At 39.9% G+C, this 20996-nt stretch overlaps 1 protein-coding gene and 1 long non-coding RNA gene across 4 annotated transcripts in view; one reads left to right on the forward strand and one right to left on the reverse strand.

Annotated features, from left to right (window-relative positions):
• Window positions 1-4776: 4776 nt before the first annotated feature.
• The window catches only part of LOC309337800 (mucin-5AC-like), a 65233-nt gene continuing 49013 nt past the window's right edge, over window positions 4777-20996 (reverse strand). Inside the window, exons 36-49 of the mRNA XM_081854658.1 lie at window positions 20470-20701; window positions 19534-19712; window positions 18740-18809; window positions 17031-17131; window positions 16106-16137; window positions 14722-14899; window positions 13485-13589; window positions 12394-12437; window positions 9885-10007; window positions 9585-9680; window positions 8044-8172; window positions 7688-7739; window positions 7005-7116; window positions 4777-5452 (exon numbers count right to left, since the gene is read on the reverse strand). Of these exons, the coding sequence (XP_081710784.1) occupies window positions 5278-5452; window positions 7005-7116; window positions 7688-7739; window positions 8044-8172; window positions 9585-9680; window positions 9885-10007; window positions 12394-12437; window positions 13485-13589; window positions 14722-14899; window positions 16106-16137; window positions 17031-17131; window positions 18740-18809; window positions 19534-19712; window positions 20470-20701 (1628 nt within the window). The 3' untranslated portion in view covers window positions 4777-5277. The remainder of the gene's footprint in view (window positions 5453-7004; window positions 7117-7687; window positions 7740-8043; window positions 8173-9584; window positions 9681-9884; window positions 10008-12393; window positions 12438-13484; window positions 13590-14721; window positions 14900-16105; window positions 16138-17030; window positions 17132-18739; window positions 18810-19533; window positions 19713-20469; window positions 20702-20996) is intronic.
• LOC309337840 overlaps window positions 11674-20996 on the forward strand; it is a 138933-nt gene continuing 129610 nt past the window's right edge. For all 3 annotated transcript variants that reach the window (XR_014154548.1, XR_014154549.1, XR_014154550.1), the window contains exons 1-2: window positions 11674-11934; window positions 13470-13573. This is a non-coding gene — a long non-coding RNA (uncharacterized lncRNA). The remainder of the gene's footprint in view (window positions 11935-13469; window positions 13574-20996) is intronic.

Genomic DNA, 20996 nt, shown 5'->3' on the forward strand with positions numbered 1-20996 from the left:
AAGGATAGTTTGTTTGAAGGAGAGTGAATCATTTAAGAATCTGTGTGGCTAATGGGTGTTGCAGATAAACCCAGGAGATAGAGGTTTGAGTCCATTCTTGCTTTCAGTCACACTGCTTTTCTTGCTTAGTCTTATTTTCTCTCTCAGTTTCTTGGTTAATACAACAGGAATAAGAGGGATTTGCCACACAGGGTGGTTTTGTGGGGCAAATAAAATGAAGTGAAGTTGCAGTACTCAGGAAAGGGGTATTTTATAAAATTACACTTTTATTACTACTGTCTAGTAGTGATTATGCAATTTAATATAATTTGTAAGCTGCATGTGCCTATGTTAAAACCCTTAACACTTTATACATTACCTCTCTCTGCTGCTGATGAGCTAGAGTGTCTGACAGCACTGTTTGTATACCATTGTTTGTGATATGCCTCCCAAACGAATAGTGTGTCCTAAGTGCAATTGTGTGCAAATGTGGAAGAGTGGATGAAATAGACAGATTTATGACTGCATTGCTAAGCATGCATAATTGGGAAGATGATGCATTGAAATTAATTGTACATATCTGAAAAGGGATGATTAGTACTGGACTACATGATGAATTTACGCCAGAAAAGGTTGCCTAGCTAGATATTGCTGAAACATTGGTTTTATCTTTTCAGTTATAGTCTATGTGTTGGTAGGATATCCGATGAAATCAGAGTTGTTTTAAATTAACACCTCCAGGTATTTTCAGTAGTACATTAATTTAAATACCTGTTTCTTGGAAAAGCAATTTTAACATGTGTATATATATATATATATATATATATATATATATATATATATATTGAAATCAAAGAGCAAATTGCATGAGTAACATCTGTCACATCTCAATTTTTGAACAATTCGCACAATCGGGCATGTCTTTATTGCACGATTGTATACTCAGGTACTAAACCACATGGTGAAACTAGTGTGAGCAGTTACATGGAGACATCCTCAGTCATCTGACATGCACTTTGTTTTGCTTCTGAGCTTTGAGAAGCAAACAACAGCTCAAGTTGTCCTTGTGCACTTAGTGCTTCAGGCAAGCCTTTGGTGGTAATTACATTAGTAATTCAAAACAAAATAAAAAAATTCCTTCCAGTAGCACCTTAAAGACCAACTAAGTTAGTTCTTGGTATGAGCTTTCGTGTGCATGCACACTTCTTCAGATACACTGAATGCATGCACACGAAAGCTCATACCAAGAACTAACTTAGTTGGTCTTTAAGGTGCTACTGGAAGGAATTTTTTTATTTTGTTTTGACTATGGCAGACCAACACGGCTACCTATCTGTATTAGTAATTCAGTTTAATTGAGTTGTGTAGATGGCTCTTAGCAGAGCTTCATGATGGTAAAATATTTGAAACTACCTATGCCACATTATAATCCCAAGAGCCCTATAGAGCTTCCTTGGTAGTGATTACAAGCTCGCTACATGGGAAGAAAATTATATCTCCCCTCCCTCATGTGCTAGTCTCCCAAAGCATATTGTTTTGCTCTAATCAAGCCTAAAGTGGTTCCAGTAAATGGCACAATATCATGTCAAGATTAATAGCGGCGCAATGCAAATGATGCTTAAATGGCTTTCTGGTATTCCCTGGACCACAAGAGTTTGCCATCTTTTGAAGCAAAATAAGGAGGAAGAGGAAAGGAGCTACTTTCTGAAGGGAGTCCATAAATTATACTACCATTTTTTTTACTTTTAGGTAATCAATAGTGACTTGTTTTTCCTTCAATAACAAGTTCCAAAAATGAGAAGGGGGAAAATTGAATGGACAGAATTCAGCACAGAATCTGGAAATAACAGAAGAGGTTCTGTTATGGATCAGGAATTGTTTTAAGTAGCAGTATTCAAAGTTTTGGAAATAAATTGATCTCTAACTAGAGGGATGTGGAAAGTAGAGCTCCCCAAGGATTAGTATTGGGATCTTTGCTTTGGTAATAGGCTTATAAACAATATAGAGTTAGTAGGGGTGAGCAGTATGGTGACTAACTTCTCAAGGGCGTTTGTATGGGCTCAGTGGAAAACAGGATTCTGGACTGGAAAGGCCTTTGGTGTAATCCAGCAGCACTCTTCCTAAGCTTCCCCCCCCCCCCTCAGTCATCCACTGCATTCCAAAATGGTAATGTTTCCCTTCATGTTACCTGATATTCCTCTGCTGTAAATTGAATTGAAACAATTTCTACACAGGAAAAATAATAATAGCCTAGGGTGCCATAGGTTGAAACTAAAAGGAAAAAGTTCTCAGTGAATATTCTTGATGAGGTGAGTGAATGTTTTTGGTTACTGAAGTGATAAATCTGATTATGCCTTGAAGCATAATTACTAACTTGGAAGTCTTTTGCAGAGCCATAGCTAGGTGATCTTGTGCCCTGGCAGAACCCTCCAGATTGCGCCCCTTAACCATGGACAAGTTAGCTCTTCCGTCTCTCCTCCACCCCCCCCACCCATTCAAGTCACCCTCTATTTAAAACCATTTCTTAAGAGGCAATGATCAATATTTATATTTATGGACATATTTTTGCGCCCCCCAAACACCTTCACCCCTGGCAGGGGCCCACCTTGCCACGCCCTAGCTATGTCCTGTTTACAATAACTGCAGAAGCTCATCGTCCTGGTGGTACCTTTGACATCTTAATGACTCTTGCAGCTTCTTTTTAAAAAATAAAAAATAAGCCAGTTGGATTAAGTATAAAGTTCTGTGTTAATGTTTTTCTAATTCTTTGATGAAAATTTCAAAATGCAGAAGATGAACTCAAAAAGGTTTCCATTATCTCTCATGGGTGTGTTTTACTTCAAAAGAAGTAGGAGATTGTTTTATGTGGCACTTAAGAGTTTCAGCAGTGTTGCTCAGCATGGAGGCAAAAGAGCCGTGTTCCTTGTTGTTGACCTCAGGGCATCGCCTCCTGTAATGTAATCTAGATGTCATTTCGAGGCCTGCATGTTTCATTATAAGCTAGGCAAGGAAACATGAATCCTCATGCTTTCCTTATATTACATGAACATCATAACCAATTAGCTCAGTCAAAGGCACCAGAATTGTGCTTTCAGATTGAAGGCTTGCTGCTGTCACCACCACTCACTGAATATAATCGTTACACCAGCTGAGAAAATCAGGAGAACTTAATTAATATAGCGTTGCAACACAGTTGGCTGTAAGCGAACAACATGGCCACAACAAGGGCTCCAGTGTGTCTGGATCTCCATAAAAACACCCTTCGATTCAGAGATACAGGATGCTAAGAACATAGCAACTTTTGTTGCTTTGAGGCTTTCAGGAAGAATGCTGATTTTGTACCATTGGTTAAAAGAGAATGTGGATCAGAATATCTTTACTGTGAATATGAAATAATATGATTTGGGCTTTCTCTGCTTTTGGAAGGCTTTCCATTGTTCTTTAAAAAGTGCATAGACACTGCACATTAATATGCAACTCTTGAGTCTCCATCGGTCTTTACTTCTGTCGGAGAATTCTGGCCATTCCCTATCCAGGAAACTGAACAAAGCATATGGCCAATGCATCAAGCACACTCTAACCCCATTGAGGCTGTAGACCTACCTGTCACTAGGAAGCAAATTAAATTCAGTTTAGTTGGAATAATTCTTAGAATTGTACTTTAAGGCCACAATTCTCCATCCTCTTAAGACTGTTAAAAAACTATAAAATGGGGTTTCAATCTTGTCTTCTTCTAACCTAAAGCATTTCATTCTAGAAGTTTGCACACCACTGAGATTTTTTTCTGTTGACTAATGAAGTGGACATTGCTTTTAAATTCTCTGTGAACATGTAGTCAGTGCTAGGTAGATTGTTGCTGCAGTTTGGAACAGAGTATAAAAAACATTTCCTTGTGAGTTCCATACTTTCAGTTTTGAATGTATTTGACACTCTCCCGTGGATCAGAAAAAACCCTGAAACAATATTGAATCCAGAATGCAGGACATTTTGCCATCTGAGACAAAACAGAAAATGCTGCTGCTGCTTCCCCAGCACTTTTTTTGCTGCTGCTGTGCATGGTTCTGCCTCTTCCAGGCCTTCCTTCCGCCAGTGCTAGCTTCCTTCTCCTTGTCACTTGATGGCCGCAGTGGCTGTGAAAAGGCATTTCCCTTTTTTAGTTTTTCAGTAGCCACAAGGGAGGCAAGTTGCACTCCCTCCCTCACACCACTGTCACCTGAGGCAACTGGAGGCGGACCAGGGAAACCCTGATGTGCAGAAGGTGAGGTTAAACATAGGAGATAGGAGAGCAGCAGGCGACAGTGGCTGCACTCTTCACAAGTGGTGCAAGAAGTGCAGGGAAGATGAATGGCAAGGCCTTGCAGAATATCTCCACTCTCACTGAGTTTCAGCGAAAGGGGGGGTGCCTCAGGCAGCAAAACATTCTACTGCCTTTCACAGCAGGGGAACAGCAAACTGAATCTGTTAAAGGCTGCAATCCAGTGTGAAGATTAACATGCTGATAGAGAGGACAGTGTTTCCTTGCTCTACAGCATAAAAACAATGGCATAAAAACAATTGTAAAACAACATAGTAATGTAATGATAATCTTCAAATGCTGCTTAAAATAAAGAAGATTTAGCTATTGCTTTGCACTTTGCAACTGGGTAGAAGAAACATCCATACAAAGCCCAAAAGCATCCTGAGAGACTACAGCTGGGCCCCATCCTTTTTGGTGTCCCAAACAACAGAATCATAGCCCTGTGTGATGTGACTTAAGGGACGTCAATGCCCAGTGAATGAAATCGGCAGATGTCAAAGTTGAAACATGCTTAAATTTTTTATTAATCTTAAGAAACAAGAGTAAAAAGGAAAGCAGCTTTATCTTTGTCAAAATCACATGACTGCTGACACTATACAAAACACTCCTTCTGTAGCAAAGGTTGCTCAGTAATTTAAAAGATAGTTGCCAAAAATAAACAGCACTGCACAGAAAATTTGAAGTAGAAGTTTAGTTTTCTACAGTACAATGTTATACATTTCTATCATTTTATTATATTTATAGGGATCCTTGGAGGCTTTTCTAAATGCACTTGTTTTTGTAAATAGCTAGCCAAAATGACCAAAAATGATCATGCAGGAAATAGAACATTAATTTGGTTAGGCAGCTGACCAAGAAAAAGGCTACTATTGACCTTTTCAGGGACATAGTGAGAGACATGAAGTAGCATTTAGATGACGACTGGTTTTAGCTGCTTTGGAACATGTTGGGTTCTTTTTCCTGTGACGAATGCAAATTCACTACTTTTTCTCTTCCTTTAGCTAAATTTTGGATTGTGGAATGCACGCAGTCATGCACTGACACTCGTCCACGTAGATGTAGTCATAGTCAATGCTTCTGCCATCCTGGCATGTCAAGGTCACCTTTCTCCTATGGCTCTTGAGCTCCTGGCAGCAGGTACACTCACGTTGCATTGCATTTGCTTCACTGGAATACCTGTCCAAGTGAAATATATTAGATTAGAAGTTTTCCTGAAAATGTGACTCTGCCACATTTAGCAGTCTAGGCTGACTGCTAGATCTCACTATTCCCAGCTTAGATTTACCAAATCCCAATGATTGGATTTAAGAGCAGGAGGTTTTTGCCTATCAAAACAGGCTTAGGCAAAGTGCTGATTTTAAAGGAATGTATTTGCTTTCAAAGCTTCTATCTATAGTTTTTGTTTCATGAGCAATTTGGTCCTCAACATGCTACCAAATCAAGGGAGGAACCAAAGCAACATGAGGTGTGGAGGAGTGGGGATGCAAAAGGCTACATACATAAAACACTTTCCTTTCACATGATTCAAGTTTTACTTCCAAACCAGGATATGGGAAGGGAAACAGATCTGGGGAAATAAAAGTGTGTAATGGATTGGGATTGCCCCTCCAATATTCCTGCAGGAACAAACCAATGTTCCTACACATAGATTGAAGAATCTGTGCACAGATCAGGATTCTCTAGTTCTGCCACATGGATAGATGGAAAATCAGGGTACCAAGTACATGGAAACAAGATACTTTGTGAGTCTGGGTGTTTGAAATTAATGCACCTGAATGCTGCAGTGTCTAAATTGGAATAGTGATCCAACCCACTTACAACTTGTCTGTTGTTTAATAAGAATGATTGAAATACTGTTGTATATTTATTTTGCTTCTAATGTTTTGAATAAAGCACACTAAAATTAGTACAGTTTATCCCAAATGTAATAATAATAATAATAATAATAATAATAATAATAATAATAATAATAAAGAATACAACATTTCTCCTGTATGTAGTTGTGTAAAGTGTAGAATCAGGATGACAGTCTTTTATTCAATGACTGGCAGTTAATACACACACAGGAAATGATCACATGTACAACACTTCATGTTCCAGCTCTGGTGAAGATTATTTCTGAATCTGGGACTAAACCAAATTCAGCATCCTGTTGTGCAATGGACTTTCACTTCTGCAAATGGGAACTTCCCATTCCTCTGCTCCCCACTCCAGTCTCCTGTGCACTCCTAAAGTCTGTTCCAGAGGGCTTGGGGGCCCTAAACAACAAATTTGAGAGGGCACAGGGGGGAGGAGAGGAAGGGGAAGTCCTGTTGCATCCACTGCAGTGACACTGGATTTCTCCCCTGGTTTTGTATATTATGGACACAATACAATTTTGAGAGCCCAAGCAGCAAGCTGAAGGGAAATAATGGCACTGATAGATGCTACATACACACCATACATTTAAAGCAAATTTTCATCCCAAAAAACAATCCTGGGGTTGGTTTATATTCCCCTCCCAGAGTTACTATTTGCAGCACCCTTAACAAACTAGGGTTCTGTGTACATTGTCATAATGACAGAATGTAATCAGTGTACTGGTGTATTCACATACAAGAGCTGAGAGTGCTCCTGCTTCAAAATGCATATGAAATTCACTGTGAGGACCTTTGTAATTTTCTGCTTGGTATGATTTGAATATCCCAAAATGACATGGATAAATGGATAAGACCTTTTTGTCACTTACTTTGAAGAGCTTGGACAAGCCCCTTCACAGTAGGTCAGTTCCACAACTTCAGAAGATATGCATTCACTCTGACGTATAAGAGTTTGGTTCTTGTGAACCTTGCAGTCATTTGCTGAAAGAAAGAGGTGTGTGGGGGGAGGAAATCAAAAAATATGTCATAAATTTCACTGATGCGGATTTCTACCTCTGGTTACAGATGAGCTACAGAACAAAAGAGGCATATAGACATATGGCATCAAAGAGTAGGCTTAATTTAGGTCTTTAGTAATAGATAGCATTCTGCTAAATGCTATTTATAGAAAGTTTCTTGTAGGTATGTCTGTTTTTCAAAGCAACCATAGTTTGCTACTTGCTTGCTGTACTGCTTGCCTCAGGGATCTGATTGGCTACTGTGAGAAAAGGCTGTGGGACTAGATAGGCCATAAACTTGATCCAACAGACTCATCTTATGTTCTTATGAAGACTCAGTGCAAAACAATACTTTCAGCAAAAATAAGTAGGACAAACTACAGCTGCAGGTTTCAGAAGAGGCTTCTCTCCATCTCAAACAATATATGAAGGTTAGATAACAGGAGATGGTTCTTAATCTAAATAGAGTTAAGCTGGACCTAGGCACAGTATTGTTCAGTCATTTGTTGTAAAATACCCTAGTAATCAACAAGGTAAGCAAAAACTTCACTTACTTTTAGGTTTACATGTTTCACAGCAGCCATCAGGAGTCAGTTCAAGTTCATGCTATAGAACAGGAAAAGAAGGTTGTTGTTGTTGTTTTAAAAAACAAAACACTGCTGCTGCATGCAAAAGTGGGAACTTTCTAGTACTGGATTTGCACTGTGCCCTTACAGACACCCCCCCAAGTGTCCCTATATCCATTGTCCAGGAAAGTCTGACAAACAAGTATTGTTTATTATTTTAAAACTGGTGACAGTGATTGCACATGATATCTTACTCAAAAACGTCTTGAGAACTTATTGTCTGAGTTTTAACATAATTAGAGCAGAAATGATTATAAATTAAGAATGGGAAAAAGAAAACTTACAGATTCACACTCCTCTGGATGAATGATGGGACATTTCCTTTTAGATTGGACCAGAATGAATGTATCATTCATTTGCTCACATTCGTAGTAGCTGCAGTTATTTCCTCCGGGTGGCCAAATATCACCAGGCTGTTGTCATGAATAAAACAGAGCATTATTTGTTTTGTTTGTAAGTTTTAGCATACCAAATATACTCTAAAATTAGCTAGATTGTCACTGCCCACAATCACATCTCATTGGTTCAGGACATGTCACAATTTATTCTAACCCTCATTTTCCATAGCAACTCTGTAGTTATAATCCTAAAAACACTTGTTGGAAATTGGTCTTTTTTTCTTAGAAGCAGGTAAGTGGGCTTTGGCTTTGCATGTGAGATATATTGTATATGGGACAGAGAGAGATTGGCTTGTCCCAGAACTAGCCACCCATGAGCCACATTACCAAGACGACATTTGAACTTGCATCACCTGGCATCCAAATCCAATACATCATAAATATATTTGAATGATGAGAAATAATCAGAACTTAGAGGAGTCAAGGCTGCTTTTAAATGCTACGAAATCAATTCAAATTGTGACATTAATGGTAATGAACAATTCTACCTTGTCCTACTGATTCTAATATTAACTGGGGTAGGGAACCCGCAGTCATTCAGATGTTCCTGAACTACAATTCTGATCATCGCTGACCACTGAGGTTGAAGAGAGTTAGAATCCAACAACATTTGAAGGGCCACAAGTTCCCCACCCTTGATTTAAGCACTAACTCAGGTAGTCTGGCAACCTGGATCTCACTGGACCCAGCTTGACCTCAGTGCTTGATAAACACAAGGCAATTGCATAATCAGGTTTAACTAGCTAGCTTTTTATTTTGTGATTGGGCACCACCTATTTAGGGAGCAACAGATTATTTGCAGGATCAGATTCTTCACTTCTTGCAAGTGACTCCCATTATTTTGGGTGCAAGTTTCTGTGTTTCCTTGTTTGATGTCTCACAGCTCACTAGATCCTTAATCCACAGAACTTTCACATGCCTTCCTTCTGACCTTCTAGCTAAGTCGTAGATGAGTTCTCAAATATCAGGTAGACAGTTGCTGCCATGAGAGCCAGGCTTACAGATACTGAATGACCATTCAAATCCCCACAGCCTGTTCAGCTTAGCTTGTTCACATTTCAGTCATTTACTTGGACCCCTCAGTGTTTACTTGGACCCCTCAGTGTTTACTTGGACCCCTCAGTGTGTATCTGAAGAAGTGTGCATGCACACGAAAGCTCATACCTAGAACTAACTTAGTTGGTCTTTAAGGTGCTACTGGAAGGATTTTTTTTATTTTATTTTGACTATGGCAGACCAACACGGCTACCTATCTGTAACCCTCAGTGTTCATTTGTGTATGCAGTGTAGACTTTGGATCTCTAAATTCATGTGTCCCAATTCGAAAAGAAGGCCAAGAATGAGCAAAAAGTATGCTTGAGAACGCCTACAATAATCATTGTCAGTTGGGTAAAGAAAGGAGAAGAAGAGTGAGAATACATAATTACCTGTAGTATCTCAGTGGTTTCATTCATGTTGATTATGCATGCGTTCTGGACACACTTTCCACAACACTCCCCAGCTTCTACCTGGTACTCGTAACCCTGTTTGGCAGACAGGAAAAGTTAACCATGCATGATACATGTGGAAGAGGCAGCCACCTGCAATGATTAAGCCTGCAATCCTAACCCCACTTACCTTGGGAAAAGACCACTGAATTCAATAGCACTTACTTGTGTACAGACATAAGTTAGGATTGTTCTGTTGGGAAAGAAGCAGTAATAGGGGAAATAAAGATTTGTGCTTACCTCTTGGCAATCCTTATCACACGTAACTGGTTGACATTTTACAAGATTTGTATTGGAGTCTGGGTCCTTTTCAGAGCTGCAGACACACGTTTCACAAGGCTTGCTAGGAACAGGCATTTCAGCCTGGGAAAAGTCAAAGAATAGCAGTTGTATTTATAAACAGAGTGTATAAAGCAACTTTGTGAACCAAATATCAAATTCTTTTTAAAGATTTCTAACATACAAAATGTTTTCAACTCTTTTATAAGAACTCCATTAATATTCTAAATAAGCAATCAGGGAACAGAAAAACGATGAATGATAGCAACTTATCCAAGGCCACCAAGTGGGTTCAGAAACGAGCAAATATTTGAAGCCACGTTTCTAAGAATCCAAGATACTTCTGTGGAAACATCCTTGATTTTTAAGCTGAGTATTAATTCCTGTTTTATATTGCAACTGTGTTTGCCATGGTTACACCAATATTATATTTGCATTTTCCTAAGTAAACGTGTAAAGTGTAAGAAGAAATATATGTCTAATAGGGTTGCCAGCTTCTTAACCAACCTCAGCTGCTGTGTTTAACAGCCATGTGATCTAGAGAGATAAGAAGGTATAATGTTCATTTCCATGCTGTGAAAAGTTTCAGCTGTTAATTTTCTAAAGTCAAGCTGCTGTTAATTTTTGAAAGTCAAGCTGCTGCACCAGAGCAGGTCAGGTGTTTTTCTAGATATTTGGCAAACCTAACCTAAACTTGCAGTGGCCATTCCTTGGCATGCATCCTTGAGTATTTTGTAATGTGGTTCTGACTTTCACACATGAGATGTTTACTGTGGGAAATGTTGATATAGTCCCCATGCAACTCAAGAAAAATATGATTGTGAAGCAGCACACTCATATCATGATTCATGATATATTGCGAGGTCAAAAATTATGAAACAATATCACAATATGGATTTCAAGCCAGTCTGGGTTGATATATTTATATATTGCCCAGCCATACCCAGGATCCACATGACATTGTCATCAACATATCAACCCATATTCCCCCCATCTTTAATTCAGATTTACTTTTTCCAGAGAAACTCTGCTAGGTTAAAAAAATGTTGCCAATGACCCATTTGCGATATCTCAACAACCCATTCCTAATATTAAGCTCCTGTCTAAATGCATCCCAAAACTACCCATTATTAGAAGGCAGAAAACAGTGGCTTGAGTTGCCTCAATGAATTGCTTTTCATCTGGCAGAAATATCTGCCCAATGTCAAACATTTTCCATAGTTAATGAAGCGGGTGTCCATTTGAAATGGCCATTTAGAAACTTCCCTGTCTGGACACTTAAGTATAGATGGTTTAAATAATTTAGAATGATTTGCACTTTTACTCAAAAAATGCTTGCTTGGGAAGTTCCCCTCCCCCACCCTCTGTAGTATTCTAATATGGCCTCAAGTTCAAATTCATAACTTTAAATTTTACATTTTATTTTGCACCTTCCCCAACCTACTAGAGCGCTCAAAGCCGCTTACGAAGGAACATTTTAAACAGTCATAATCATAAAAAAGCCAATAAAACAGTACAGTAAGTTGATTTGTTTGGCCCCCTAGTGGCCAAAAGGTGAAAGGGTTTTTTGAGCGGGAAATTGGAACTGAGCACGTTTTGAGGCCTGTGTTCCGGAGAGCAGTTCCAAGATGCCACAGGCCAAAAACAGCAAAACCCCCAAATAAAACCGGTTATTGTTCATCTCACTGGCATATATACATTATGCTGGTGATGAAGGCCTACTGGATACATCAGTCTCCCTGAGCGCTGCATACTTTGTAAGCAGAAGTTTGACTGGAAAAATGGTTGCTTTTGGGATGATGCAGCCAACTCAACAGCACAGCAGTCAGTGAAGATTTGCACATGCAAATCATTGCATGGTTTAGGCAGGGAGGCGCAAGTCGTGGCCCTCTAGGTGTTGGGCTCCAACTTCCCCCAGCCCCAGTCAGCATGCCCAATGGCCAGTGAGGGTGACAGGCAAGGATTTTTTTTCAGCTGGAACTTGCCGGAACTCCGTTCTAGCTCCTCTCAGGTGGGTGCCATTGCCATTTTCCTCCTCTGGAACACCCTCCTCAGGAAAGCTCAGGAAAGCACTGACTTCAATGTCTTTTTGTACGAAGCCAAAGTAACCTTCTTTTATCTCCCCAGAACCTTATGGTGTTTTATATTATGTGGTTTTAACATCCGTTCTTATTGTTGTCTGGTGGTTCTGCCATTTCACGTTTCTTTTTGGTTGTTTTTAGCTACTCTTGAGAACCTTCACAGTTGAAAGGTATAATAAATATGTCTGAAAATCAGTATATAAAAAAAAGCATGCTCAAACAGCATTGCTTTGACTTGACAGGTACCCCTTTAAATTAATTTCAAAGTCCGGCTGCTGCTGCTACTGCTGCTGCTACAGTCTCTGCCTACGACTGAAAAGGGAACAATAGAAAAGAAGGATTTTAATCTGTGTACATAGTATATGTAGACATAAAACTCGCATTCTTACCCTGTAAACTGTTCCATTGACAAGACAGACATCTGGGATTGGTACTGAAAACAGAAACAGACAATTACTTTAAAATATGGTGGGGAAATTATGTTTATAAGGTCCATTCCTGAATCCTCATCCCCCTAAGCTTTCTTCATTTCACCTGCCTAAATTAAATGGGTGGGGGATCAATTTGATGTTGCTATTGTTTCACAGCTGGGAGGCAGGTATCCTTGCTGATCTAGTGCAGATCAACCAGAGATCTACATCCACCTTTTGCTGACTCCAGCTTTAAATATGGTAACTTATCTGACAGGGAAACTCTTTGAAAAAGATTGGGGGGGGGGGAGAGGAGAGTAAGGTGATACCTCATTGCTCACTTGACTGTTGGATATAATCCTTTCTGTGCAAAAGTGAAAGGAGATACATGAACACTTTGCGTTCTTAAAAGGCCTGCCCTTCTCTGTATTTATTTATTGCCACTCCTTATTATTTATATATCACCTTGCCTCCAAGGAGCTTAAGGCAATGTACGTAGTTCCTCCCTCCCACCACACACACACACACACACACACACAAACTTTTACCATCACAACAATCCTGTGAAATGGATTCAGGTGAGAGATAAATCTGTAAAGCACACTTGAAACATGTTCTTTCCCTCAGGGAATGTTAGGCACTGTGGTTTATTAAAGGTTGCCAGGAATTTTAACTACGAGGGGTAAACTACAGTGGCCAGAGTTCTTTTGGAGGAAATAATGTGTTTCAAATGTGCTTTATATGTATTTTGTGTACACAGTGACTGGCCCGAAGTTACTCAATGAGCTTTGCGGCCTAATGGAGTTTTGAAGATGAGTTTCTCCAGCTTTTAGTCCGACACTAGTCCAAGGTGGCTTTGAAGTGTAGTGCATACTGTTTGACATTGCACTCCAGAATGTGTCTTCAGTTTCCAAAATGTTTTCATGGCAACATTTTTGTTTGTTTGTTTTAAGGAGGGGAGTGTGGAATGCTTCCACTGTACGTAAATTATGTCTGGGTTCAGCCTAACTTGATGTTTTAATCTCTCTCATCTACTTTCTCTCTCTACATGTCAGAATGCTAGCACTTACTACAGGGAAAGCTGACACAGCAGTCTCCTTCAAGCAGGACTGGGGTTGCTTCGTATCCAAGTTCACAAGGTTTCTTTTCGTTGGAGCAGGTAGTAGTATTGCATTCTGTGGAATAATCAGAAAACATAACAGAGCTGAAGAAGCAAGTCTAGCACCCCAGCCTTAAATGTTTAGACCAGCAAATATTCCTGTGGTGCTAGGACAATAATCCTATTCAGTATCATGACTGGTGGGTGAGAGCGTACTGGGGTGGGGTAGGTATGCACGAGGAAGACCGGCATGGCCCCCTCCATCAGCCAGAGAAAAAACAGCTGAAGGAGGTTTGACACATACATACCCACTCACCGCCCAACACGTCACACGCTAGTATTGTAGAGCTGAAGGACAGCATACTCCAGGGCATTAAAAGCTGCTAGCAGTTTACTCCCCTTGCCTCCCAAGCTGGCCATTGTGGCAAGTGGGAGACCTAGCCAATCCCCACCCATCCACCATCCACAATAAGCTTGTTTCACCCCTCCAGGCTAAAAAGAACAGTAAGATCCAAGGTCTGAGTATGCCTCCCCCCCCCCCCCGCCCACCGCTTCCTTTCCCTCTCATGCCAGGTCTGTTATATGTCAAGACCTAGGACAGGGACTGTCTTATTACTGATCATTGTAAATTTTGCTGCAAGCCTTTTTCTGGCTAACAGGTGGACTAAAAATGCATTAAATAAATAAATACATTTCAGAATTGACTTAGCTTGCCTTCAGATCATATTGTAAAGGAGGGAAAGGAGACTAGCACATCTCCTGTTTCTGACAAGTCCTCCAGTCCTAAGCAGATTTCTGTCAAAAATTCCTACTAAGGTTGAAGGACATACTGCTAAGTTAATGTATGTAGGATTGCAGGTTAATTGTAGTAAAGCTCTTTTGACTATATGGTGAGCAAAGCAAAGCATCCAAACCCAGAGATTTAACTCTTTATCTGCCTGTCAGTCCCCATATGACAAGAGAAAATTGTTTTTGTGTGTGTATTTTTTACAGATTGCTCTGTGTGGTTATTTACTATAGAGATAATTAGTTGGAATAGAATTGTGCAACTGATGTTACCTGCCAACATGTAATGCTGTCTGGATGTCTGTGTTTCCCCCTCAACCAAAGCAACAGTAACCATAATAGCACAAATTGTTTCATCAACAGAGGGCAGAATTGGATTGATTGGCATTGGCTATCAATAAATAATACATGCAAATACGTACTGCATTGAAGTTCTGGACAGCACGGGTCTTTTGGTGTCAGCACAGGGACAGGCACAAACCCTTCTTTCTCACATTTGGGTGGTTCCGATGACACACAGGTCTGTGGCTTGCACTGGACGCTCTCAGTCAATGGGTCACAAATACACTCTTGACAGTTGCTCTTCCATGAGGAGCCAGGCTATATGAAAAAGAAAGCAAATCAGTTAACACTGTGTGGCAGCAATGAAACCTATCATCATCTGCTTACTTGTCAATTATTGGACCTTAAGCTTTCTTTAGAAGGGGCACCTAGTTGATCTTAAGTTTCCTGTAATATCAAACTTACGGTAACTGTGCAATAAGCTTTGGACCAGAGCCATACAATACAACTTGAAGGTGCTTCTTAAGGATTGTTTCCACCACCCCACAAATGGCTATAAAAAGACTTCCTTAAATTATAAGATACAGAAAGTTATGCTGAACCAGGGAGATGCACATATATAGCTTTGGTTCTATATGTGCCTTAGGCATGGCCTTCTGAGTCCTCTGAAAGTCTTGTTGGTCTTCTTCTGAAACCCAAGCAAAGTACTTACGATGGAGACCACAACCTCTATCAGCTATTTTAATTTCCATCACTTCCATCAAAGTCTTTCTTTGAGATCACAGAGTGTTGCATTAGATGTTAGTCCTACTCAGAATAGACCCATTGAAATTGATGGACATGACTAAGTTTGGCCCATTAATATTAGTGTGTCTAATCTGATGTTTCAAAGGCTTCAGGGGACAACTGGTGTACCTCTCAATCCAAAGGGGGCTGGAAAGTGTGCTGTACAATCCATCTGACAGCTATAGAGCCCAGGAGAGGCTGGTATTTCAGACTATGTCTGCTTCTCCTTCAGAAGCACTTCTATGTTTCTGACCAGCTCACTATTTCTGCATGTTGATAATAATTATCTCGATCTACTGGTACATGCCAGTTATGCATACCAAAACTACAAATCTTCTTGCTACAAAGAAAAATTTCAATGACTTCTATTGCTTTCTTGTGGTTATTCTCCAACACACACACACACACACACACACACGGTATATAACAATAACAAGAAACTAAATTAAATAAAATATTGTGAATTCTCTCCCTCCCCACATGACTTTACCCTCCCTCCTAAAATCTGAAATGATCTCCGACTCCTACTACAATATAAAATGATGCCCTTGTCTGGTAAAGCAGAAGTTTAGCACTAATAATAACAGTTTGCCGCCTTGTGAATGTATGTGCAGGGGTGCAGGGTGTTGCAGTCATAGTGGGTCCAATTATTAGTCCCTTGTCAGTTCTGGATGATTCTCTATGTTGCCTGTGTATAGGCAACGGTCTAGGCATAATTTTTCCAAGTGAAATACTCACTGGTTTGGGCAATCCGTCTGGTCCCACGCAGCCTGGAAATAAATAAAGGCATAAGAATTCATACAGATCCCTTATATTCTATAAACATGTAAACTGCCTTAATTTTAACACAAGTTTCCTGTAGCCATTATTATGCAGCTTTTCCCAGCTAAGTAACTAGTTTATACAGAGAATTTCACCACATGCTGAATTTTTACAGGATTCTTCCTGGGTTGTTCTTTAAAAACATACCTCCATACAGTATAATAAAAATACAGGCATAACAATACTGTATTAACCACATAGTAGTAAAACTTAATTTCATCACATGGAACGGAGCATTTATGTGTAACCACAGAAGGAAATGGATGCTGAGGATTCCATAGCATCCTGCATTCTATTTTGAGTTTACAGACATAATTTGAAATTACAGAAAGACATGCAAATGTTAGAAAAAGCTAAAGTTACCCTTGTGTTATTTAGGCCCTAATTATACACATGCACACACCTCTGAGCAGATAAGTAGAGGATTGCCCTTCCACATACCACCTCTAATGAGCTTCATAAGCTGTTTATTAGGGGCAACAGACCAGAAATAAACCATACAGGACAAGCGTAGCATAGTAACAGCAGCTTAGAAAATAGAAACTAGCAAATATACAAAATAGCAAATAGCTTCAGGTAAGCCCCTGGAAATAATCCTTCCAGCTTTGGGTGGTTAACTGACTTCTTATTGTCACAGCCACCAACAGAAATTTGACTGCTGTCTTTAAAACTTGTGGGATTTTATCTCCCAGCAAATGTTTAACATAGAATTGAGTTGACCTTCCTGGTAATTTGGCCAGTAAAGGGCCAATCATTTGCTGATGAACTCCAACACCTTTAATTATGCATCTGCTTTTGGTTTAAATTGACATAATTGCCAATCAGGAATAGAGAAACTTACCACATGTTTTGACACAGATATCCGTGTATGTATTGAAGAGGATTTTGTCCTCTGGGCAGAAGCATCCTTCAGCAACATGCTCACTTGTATCTTTGGTTGGTCTGCAAGGAAAAGAAGAGCAGATAATATTATTTCCAGTTCTGTAATCAAACAGTTTAATAGCTTCAATGCTCACCTTCGTAAAAACACTATTTTTCTAAGGGATTACAATATTTAAATGCAAAAGAAAATTGGCGCTTTCCTAAGAAGTAAATAAATACTGGAGCCATTCACTATAGATGGCATAATAAGAGACAACAGGTTAATTGCAACAGTTTATGTTAAGAGTAAGAATTGTGTGTTGGGAATCCGGTCAGCACAATTATTTGCATGTCTACTCAGAAATAAGTTTTTCAGGTCAATGGCACTTACTCTCAAGTAAGTGTGCATATGGTTGCAGATTAACAGCACACACTGAACCACTTGGGTCAAAAGTACTGTAGGCTGAATCTGGCCTATGGGCTGTCACTTCTCCACCCCCAATTTAAACCAGTGAAAGCTAGTCTGCCAGGCCACTGTGCTCAAGCTGTAAACACTACACTAGAAGGAAGAAATATTTGAAAGGATCTTTCTTAATCTATTTACAGTGGTACTTCGGGTTACATACGCTTCAGGTTACAGACTCCGCTAACCCAGAAATAGTACCTCGGGTTAAGGATAAGAACAGAAATCGTGCTCCGGCGGCGCGGCAGCAGCAGGAGGCCCCATTAGCTAAAGTGGTGCTTCAGGTTAAGAACGGTTTCAGGTTAAGAATGGACCTCCGGAACGAATTAAGTACTTAATCCGAGGTACCACTGTACAATGCTATCCAATTGCACTATGCATGGTATCAGGGTTGAAACAGAATCCCTTTTTTGAGCTAAGAACAAGGTAATGCGGAATAGTTATCCTGGCTTTAAACTCTTTTCACTTGCTCTGCTTTACTTAATTTGGGACGGACCCCACCTTTTAACACCCTTGACTTAAGGTAACCAAGCTGAATAGAGAGAGTTAAAGCTAGAATAACTACTCAACATTACCATGATTTATGGTATCAGGTAAGCATGCTAATCCATTTATGTGGCCTATGCAGTATTTGTACTCTTGCCTCATTAATTTGTGCAGAGTACAAGCGAGTATGTGATTCCAGGGTAGACGCGTTTAGCACCAAACATTAGAATTACCATGCCCTGGATTAGCCATAGGGATAGGGCCTGGAGAACCTGAAAAGGTTTATGGTGCCCTGGAGGACTGACTGGATCTTGAAAACATCCTTGTAAAATGAGTAGAGTTGAAAGACCAAGGCAGGGACTTCTGTGGTGGGAACTGCTCAGGCTCTGGCAGGTTTAAAGTATCTACCAGCAAAGAATGCAGTTTAACCAGGGTCAAAAACCTGAAGCTGGCAATCATAATTATTTTGGGAGGAATTGACATGGAATTAATGACCATAAAAATAGATAAGAATGCATTTTTTAAAACAAATCCTATTAATTAATGCAACATTCCCCTAATAATTAACACATCAACTATCCGCTGCTGCCATACTTGGGACGATACTAACTAATTAAAGATCTTCATATAAAGATCATTTTCTAGCAAGTCATATACATATTTCATATTTGTCTCTTATTCAAAGATACAAAAGTGCAGCCATTAGCATTCAGAGAGCTAATTATTTAGTTAATACATACCCATCATCACAGGTGACAGGGTGAATGGGGCCACATGCATTGTACACCTTGTCTTTGGGGCAGTGGTATGCTGTATATAAGAGAATAAAATGTGTCATTAAAAAGCAGAATGACTCCAACATGAGGCAGAACTATGTATTACATGTTGTCATATTATGTTTTTTCCCATTAGCTTTTTTAAAAATCACATAAAGCATCTATGGTTGGCATCAGATTGAATGAAGGAGTGGCGTTTGCCAAGGCAAGGCACACCCACACCCAGAGGACTGTTGTAAGCCCCAGTGCATGCTCAATCCTGACCAACAAATGGAAATATCCATAGCTGAGAACATGGATTCAATACAGACATCCACAGATGGATTCTAATCCAGTGGAGAGAACCTTTTGGTGGAAAGAGAGGGAGGCAACGTTTGCCAGTTCCCCCATCCTCTTGCAGTGCCACCTCCCATGTTGATCTGGAGGATCCTCCAACCATCTGGAGCAGTTTCAGAGGTTGCAATGGGCTTCAGGGAGATGGAGCAATTAGCAAAAGTCAACTTCCCTTCCCTTCTGGATTCAACCCACTATGAAGTACAGAAGCTGAAATCTTAATTCTTGTGAAAAAAAGACAAAGACTGAGGGAAACAAACATGCAACTGAAGTTAGAACATGCTATTGTTCAGTTTGCATTGATTACTATTCATCTGCTGACACCGTTTTGAATGGTTGATTGATTGGTTCACTCAGCTATTATTGCTCTACGGTAAATTGTTGCTCACTTTAGGATAAGCGAAAATACGTTGTCTTCCACTTACGGCATTTTCCTAGCGTCATGTTCCTCCAGTCAGTACAAACCCCTTTAGCTATGCAGAGGGAAGCATATATCTCCAAATTGTAGCAAGGCACAGAATCATTGGAAGACTGACAGGCTTCAAGGAGGCAGTCTTCATAGTATATTCTGGGAGGCAGAACCTTATGGCATTCTTCAAAGACACTTCAAATTCAAAAGAATACATGGTTGAACTATGGCTCATAAATATTGCAATGTCCCCTTGCCACCCCATTTTCAGTATGAAACTGTGACTGAAAGGATAATATTCTTAGCAAATATGTACAGTACATTTCACAATGATATCAATTCTAGAAAGATCAGCTTTGTATTACTATGGAAGTAAAAATCCTACAGTGTTGCAATGTTACAGCTCTTTATGGTATATGAGGTAGCCGAGATGCCTTGAAGATACTAAAACAATGCCATGCTTATTGTTGGATGAATCTTAAGTTCTTTGTATACTGTGTTAGTTTTATGATGTTAGCCACCCTGAGCCTGGCTCTGGCTGGGGAGGGCGGGGTACAAATAAAATTTATTATTATTATTATTATTATTATTATTATTATTATTATTATTATTATCTGTGAAATATAAGAACAATAAAGGAAAAAGGGTGTTATCTATCCCTAGAAAACATTTCTGATGTCCTGGCAGTAGATAAAAACATAAAAATATAAGGTGAAAAGCCCTGCTGGAGCAGACCAAAGCTCTATCTTTCTAGACCTGTGGTCAACCAGTGTTTTATGCCCTGCCCACAAGTTGGACAGATGAGGTCATGTGCACAATGTCTTGGTAATTATTTTATGTTCCTATGTGTTCATCAGAAGTGGGGTTTTTAAAAAAATTAAGTTGTCAAAGCGATAGCTTGCTCTGCAGGATCTAACAGCTGAAGCATTTGTAAAGGCTGTGTTGAACTTACTCGCTCACAATCAGCTCGCACAGAGGAGATGGAGTGGTGCAGGGTGTTGGTGCTGGTGTTGTCGTTCTTGGCTCATGCGGTGTTGTTGTCGGAGGTGATGTTGTTGGCACTCCATAGCAATGGGGCTTGTTTTTATCGTAAGTCTTCCAGTAGCTGGCCATTTCTGAGCAAGAGAAAGCTTCATGGCCGTTGGGGAGGCGGCAGTCATCTGTCTTGTCATTTGAACATACCCCTAGGAGGGAGAAAGGGTCGCATCGTAAGTGTGCTGAATATGCAGTATACATTAATGTCACTCTGAATGACACTGAAATAACAAAGCGGACTTCCTAATTGAAAAAGCCATTGTTGCTATCATAAAGTGTACCTTATATGCATATTCTGTTTCCTACTCTTCAGTATGGATATATTAGTCAAACCCAGGCTTCCTCAACCTCAGCTCTCCAGATGTTTTGAGACTACAATTCCCATCACCCCTGACCACTGGTCCTGCTAGCTAGGGATCATGGGAGTTGTAAGCCAAAAACGTC

The sequence above is a fragment of the Podarcis erhardii genome (assembly GCF_964252035.2).
Source record: "Podarcis erhardii genome assembly, chromosome: 1".
Taxonomy (NCBI): Eukaryota; Metazoa; Chordata; class Lepidosauria; order Squamata; family Lacertidae; genus Podarcis; species Podarcis erhardii.